Source organism: Argentina silus (assembly GCF_951799395.1).
Source record: "Argentina silus genome assembly, chromosome: 9".
In the NCBI taxonomy this organism is placed as follows: domain Eukaryota; kingdom Metazoa; phylum Chordata; class Actinopteri; order Argentiniformes; family Argentinidae; genus Argentina; species Argentina silus.
This window is the reverse complement of record NC_139663.1, coordinates 16,919,424-16,926,036: the sequence shown is the minus strand read 5'-3', so window position 1 is coordinate 16,926,036 and position 6,613 is coordinate 16,919,424. Positions and strand designations below refer to the sequence as shown.

The 6,613-nt window shown below is 48.2% G+C and overlaps 1 protein-coding gene across 4 annotated transcripts in view; it reads right to left on the bottom strand.

Annotated features, from left to right (window-relative positions):
• The window catches only part of LOC310809748 (CASK interacting protein 2), a 50,305-nt gene that overhangs the window by 28,836 nt on the left and 14,856 nt on the right, over positions 1–6,613 (bottom strand). For all 4 annotated transcript variants that reach the window (XM_083677176.1, XM_083677177.1, XM_083677178.1 and 1 more), the window contains exon 3: positions 249–300. In XM_083677176.1, the coding sequence (XP_083533302.1) occupies positions 249–300 (52 nt within the window). The remainder of the gene's footprint in view (positions 1–248; positions 301–6,613) is intronic.

The window sequence follows — 6,613 nt, the reverse complement described above, 5'->3', positions numbered from 1 at the left end:
GCCGACTCAGCAAACGGCCCAGATCCAACCCAAGGCAAGTATGCAGAATGTTGATCAGAAGCCCAAAACTAGATGCTCAGCATTGAGGTTTCTTAGGCCCAACACCTGTCTTGAACTAGATGTTACTCAATAGAAATGCTGTTTTACAAGTATGGGGAGGGAGAGGTCACAGTGATAAGACACAGTTGAGTTACTGGTGACATCACAGTAGAGAGGTTTACCAAAGTTTCTTGACTTGGAACACTTACCCGTCTCCATCCTGGTAGTTCACATTCAGTCTCTTCGTGGAGCCCAACAACTCTGCAAAAAACAAATCAAATCAAAAACACAAGATTAACACTTGCTCATATTGTTTTCTCAAAATTGCTGGTTCACCTTAAAATGACATGCTTGACTCAGGAAGAAGGTGTTAGGTGTGTCAAATCTGCTCTAAAATACACTGCATTGGCTTGGTTTTTAACCCCCTCATTTAAAACAATGACATAGCATCTAGTTCTGGAGAGGCTCAGACCTGCAGGCCACAGGACTTCGTAGTCCTGGTCACAGATTCAGACTCTGATTGGAGGGCCAAAAGGGTCAGAGTTTCAGCCAAGGGATAGAGAAGACAGTTGAGACTCCAGTCCGCCCACTAGGCAGACACCTAACCAGTAAGACCACTAGCCAAAGCCAAACTGTCTGTCATAAATCTGTCCCTTCCTTTCTCTCTAGCTCTGTAGGCAGTTCATTAACCTCTGACCCCAGCCTGACCCCTATGGCCAGGTCAGGGGACATTACACTGTTAAGACCGTGGAAGGGAGAGGGAGGGGGAGACTATGGTGTCCTTTGATCTTCTCCCTCAGACTTGTGTGGCTTCAAGAGAGACAATGTTGTCACTGGCCACCACAGAGACGCCATTCTCTTCAGTCTCTTTAGTGAAATGTTCAGGCCTGTCAACTGAGGGAAAAAGACCTCCCGTGCCCTCAAGATACGTGATCGATCAAACCCTGTTCAAGACCTTTCTCTTGTGTCTCACACACATTGGCCCGCTGACACCCTAGCCACCCTTGCTCTCTTTCAATGAAGTAGACTGAACCCCTTTCACACTGCTAGCCTATTTCCCTCACAAACATCTTCTCAACAGTTGCATGTGACAAGGACGGATGCCTTCTTATCAGCCCTGTACAGTCATGGCCTGTGTTCAATCAGCATGGCATTGTGATGTCATGGTCATCAACCCCTCCACTGCAATCAGCTATAAAACCGCATTCACAGCTCATCAGATGAGTCACTTATTTTGCTGCAGGTTCATAGTCTGCCTCCTCTGAATCATCACCATCATTCATTGCTCTTGCTGTAGCAGTAATATTGTTCTCTGTTTCTCACCAGATAGAGTCAGTCCTTGTGTTAATGTCTCCCCTGGCGTCTGTGAAGGTGAGTCTGCCGCTGTGAGGGTCAGTGTTTACTATCAGGGTTCACAGAAGCCAGAGGCCAGACCACAGGGGGTTAACCAGAGCGGAGTGGGAAAGAAGCAGTCTCAGACACTGGATACGCCCACGGCAGGGAGACCAGGCGACAGAATAGACAGCACCGGTCCTACTCCCTACCTACCTACCGCCTCATTATCTGAGCAGGGGCAAAAGCAGGGCACGGTAGTACTGCGGCTTTTTAAACAGCCCCAAAAAACAACAGTGCTGCTGCTTTGAAGTGAGTTTCTATTCAAGACCTAGGCCCATGCTACAGTACACAGCCAGTTTTCCTTTGGGGATTGCCAAGAGTCTTTGATAATGACCTGAATTCTGTAATGAGTGTGAATCACATTTTGTGCAATGAACGAACACGCACACATGCACGCACACACACACACACACACAAACAGTAAAGTCATCGGAACACAGCTTTCCTCCAAAAAGGCTTCAAAACACGTTTACGACCATGTAACAAGCACAATTTGACATCAAACTCCTTTCATGTGACTGACAGGACAAGCTGGTTGGCCTTTGAGATGCTAAGGGAAGCAGCCAGTCGCTGCTGATGCTAAATATTGCAGCAAATGGCCCTCTCCTCTCCAAGCTTTTATCTGCTGCACATTTGTTCAAAGTTATTTTTAATGTCCTTTATGGAGAGAGGGGGGAGGGGACAAAACATGCCGCCTGTTCAGTAACGTTTGTGGGGACTGCATATCTTTTTTGTTTAATTTAAGCTGAAAGTATAATGTACCATGGATTTGCTGCCACAAGAATGCAGGGTAATAGAGATTGTGCTGCAGTCTCCACATATGAGAATTCTCCCTTGGAGAATTCAAGTCGCTGGATTCAAGTCGCAGCCTGCGTCTCTGAGAGTGCGACTGGCAGAAACCGAATCTGTTGTAAAATCTCAGACTAAAATTAGACAACCACTGTGAGTATCAAAACTATGATTATACGTCCGTCCATAAAAGAACAGGCAACGCCTCAGAAATCATTTTGTTTGGGGCTCAAATGACTGCACTTAGGGTCCAGGCAATAAACATACAAAAGTACCAGGTCATCATTTTCCTGACTGCTCTCATTGTGGTGTAGAATAGAGGCCATGCCACCGTTCTCCGTCCAAACTGTGCTGCAGTAACAGCACTGTTGAAAAAATAAAAAATAAAGTTCTTCCAAAAACAGGCCTCGTCAAAAACTGCTCATTGACAAACACCAGAAGTCCATCGCTCCATATTCACTGCCATTTATGACTTCATTCATGAGATTGAAGCTTTGAGTTACAATAAAAAAAAAAACCCTGATAGATTTAAGTGACTATTATAAAACACCACATGTCTGCATCCCTCTGATAAACTAAGTGGAGTGAATCCACATGGCTGTTTTGTATGGTTGTACATTGCGTGTCTGGTTTCAGTCCAACACTGTACTATCAGCCTGTCTCCACAGAGGGACTTCCTGGCATCTACAGCATCTCCGTGAATCACAGAAAAGAAAAGAAGCACAGCCTCACAAATCATACTTCCCCTTTTCCCTGCTGTTACAATCAGATGTCATTTCCCTGCAGGCGTAACATTATGCTCAACAGGTAACAAATAACACAGAAATACTTTAACAGCTGGTCATCTTTCTCTTCCCTCCAACTGCCACTTAAACGGATCCAGTCAGTCCGCATTCAAACATCTTGTGTGATTACAGGGCAGGAGGAAGCCTTTTACTCCCCCTCACAAATAGCCGCCTGATTGTTTAGTATCGGAGACAGCAGTGTTTGATCCAGCGGCTCCGTTTGAAGACTCAAGAGTGTCTGCGGAAACCCTGGGCTGCAATCAGGGTCTGGAGGATTCCAGCGGCTTCACAGCTCTGATGGCTCCGATGGCTCTCACAGGCCCGCTACAGTAGTGGGACACAGGAAGCTGCTGTACATGTGTGTTTGGCTAAGGAAGGAACAGGACGGGGTCTGCCTCTTATCTGCTGAGTGAATGGGGACCAGCCAGAGAGACAGCGGAGTGCCGGGTGGTTTGTGTGCCTTATCTGAGCACTGGGAGCCAGGGGACAATGACAGGGTCGCGACACAAAAGGAGTTTGTTCCACTGCTGGCCCGTCCCCCAGTTCCCTGTCATGTTTGGCCGGCGCTGCGAAGCGACAGCGTGGCTGTGTCCCACGTCTAGACGCAGTGTCGGAGAGGACCACAGCCACCACGCCACACAGATGGAAATAAAGATCAGTTTTATCTGTTTATCTAAAGCCCAAACCAATAACAAACTTCTAAGTTACCGTACATCATGTTTGGTCTTTGATGTAGATTTTAGTCTAAATAGAAACGTATAGTGGCTATACCTCTGTAGAGGAAGATATTATGCTTGTAGAAGTTTGGCTGTAAGCAGGCAGCATATTTCTCAGCCTTAACCTCCTGCTCAACATGGTAGACACACCTGCACAGGCTGCTGCACCTGTTTAGTTACATCACAGGAGGCGCTACTCTCACTGTTGTCTCTTGAGGCCTAATATGGGCATGGCTAACATGGGCCCCTCACATCCTTGTCCTGTCTGAACTTCTGCCTCTTAAGAGAGTGGCAAAATCCCCCAGTGATCAGGTGGAGGCACCTCCTCTGACCTCCCCTCACTAAAGGGGAAGTGGTGTGTGACGGAGAAAGCAGCGATGGGGAGAAAGTGACACAGATGTTTCCTAAGGCAAGTCAATCTCGGACTTGGTCAACACCTCTCAGTGACTTGGAGAGCTCATTGGCAGACCACCCTCTATTATCTTAGAACATGCAGCTTCTGAGAGGAATCCGAGCTGTCTGGCCTTAAAGTTAAGAACACATCAGTGGTAGGGTTGTGGAATTGAGGATTGTGCCTGTTTTTTTTTCTACTTATTTTCTTCAGGAGCTAATAATCCAAGCCAAACCAAGCCAAATCTCCTCTTGTTCCATCTCATCTCATGGGTCCATGACTGCATCTTCCAGCACGGTATTTTCCCACCACTGGGAGCGCACGCACACATGCACATGCACACGCACACGCAAACGCGCACACACACACCATTCGTGATAGCTAGTTCCCCGTAGCCGGAGACGGTGAAACAGCTCACACACACGCTCACGCTCGGCCGGGCAAAGACAAGCCCGTCTCAGTGCACCTCCTGGGGCCTCTGGTGGTCCTCTTTGTTGACATGTTGTTTTCCTCTGGGGTGGAATGCACCTCGCATTGTGTGCCACTTTTCCGGTTCGCCCCATCACCTCCTCCTGGGGGTGGGTGGTGTTTGGGGAGGTAGGGGGGTCGTTTTTTTTTTACTGGAAGCACAGCGAGGAGGAAGGGTCCTTTTAGAGCAGGAACTGGGGGTGTGAGAGTGTGTGAATGACCTCAGAGGCATTTGGGTGTAACCTGGCCGTGACACGGGTGTCAAGGGAGAGGAGGGGGCCTGTTGACACAGCCTCTCCTAGGCGTGGAGGAGCTGGCGGTAACAAAGCAGGGACTTGAGCTGGGCCCCTTCTACACTTCCTTTCCCAAGACTATTGTTCCAAAGAGCGGGAGGCTTAGCCATTGTGTCCACAACCCCCTCCCTAGGGACCGAGAGACAGGGAGAGACAGAGTGGTACAGAGAGTAAGGGAGACATAGTGAGAGAGTGAGAGAGAGAGGTGCCTCTCTCTCTCTCTCTCTCTCTCTCTCTACCCCCCACCCACTGACACTCCCCATCTCTCCCCCTCTCTCTCTCTCTCTCTCTCTCTCTCTCTACCCCCCACCCACTGACACTCCCCATCCCTCCCTCTCCCTCTCTCTCTCTCTCTCTCTGTCTGTATGTCTGTCTCCCTCCACATCTCCCTGCCCCCTCTCTCTTTTCTCTGCACTCTATTTTCCCCTCATCCCCTATGCTCTTCTTCTGATGATGAGAGTAATGCCTGAGGAGCTGGGACCTCCTCCTGCTCCATTCACAACCCATTATTCAGCTTGACACGCAATAGATGAACACAGCGATCAGCCACAGACCACTACCAACTCACACAATCAAGTAACCAAGCACGCTACAAAGAGAAAACAAAATGCAGTTTCAGAAAATAAGGAAATAAGGATTAAAGAAACTAATAATAGGCAATAGGGGAACATAATAGTGCTGTGCTGTAAGACTAAACATCTTCACACTTTACATTGTCCTTTACATTGTTACATTGTTACTACCTGTGTAGTAAACTACTCTAGTTCCAACACTGCTTTAATATGAAGTTACATCATTTAAAACATTTGGTTGTAAATCCATAGAAATGGAGTTGGGCAGTTTGTGTTATTACCCAAATGGAGAACAGACGGTGTAATACTTGTGTAACAACACAAACTGCTCAACGTCATATATAGGCCTACTGTACCATGTATTGACCAAATTACCAGTTACTTAACATTATGTTAATACAGTGTTGAGTATTTACACCATCACTACACAGCTAACAGAGTGTTGCTGTGACTAGATGAAAGCTACAAACAAGGATTCCACTGAAGAGAATCGTTCTGCCCTGAGCAGTGACCCTTCTGATACAGACCTTTCACGCACGTCGGCCTATCCACAGAGGAATGCAACACGCTGAACTGTACGTGCACCCAGTCACCCAGTCACCACCCATGCATGCTTCCTCGCACCTCTCGTGGCTTTGCTCGCGCCACACACTTATCAGGAGACAAGAAAGGGCTGATAACGCAGACGTCAGACACGTAGCAGGACAGATAAGAGCTCAGATTACCTATCCTATCCCAGGCATATCCGGGCCTGCTCTCCTCTGGCCCTCTCAGCACAAACAAGCCACATCCGAATGCCGGGCAAGAATGTCAACATGCGTGGCCGAATATCATCAGAACGGTTTAACGTTTGGAAGAACGTGAACAGGGGGGGGGGGGGTAGCCTGTGAGGGTTTTTGTTTGAAATGAAGTGGAGCAGTGTACTGTCTTTCCAGGCCCGCTCAGCCAGTGGGGAGTCTGGGGTTTGGAGGGCCAGGGCCATCTTGGCATGGGGAGTAGCACCACGGTATGTAAATAAAAGAGCAGTGCAGATGGGCCGGGAGGAGTGTGTGGTCACACACGCCACACACCAGAGGGCCAACACAAACAGAGAAGATGAACTCTGAAACACACACACACACACAGCATGCACGTACGCATGCACGCACACACCCGGTGTGCACGC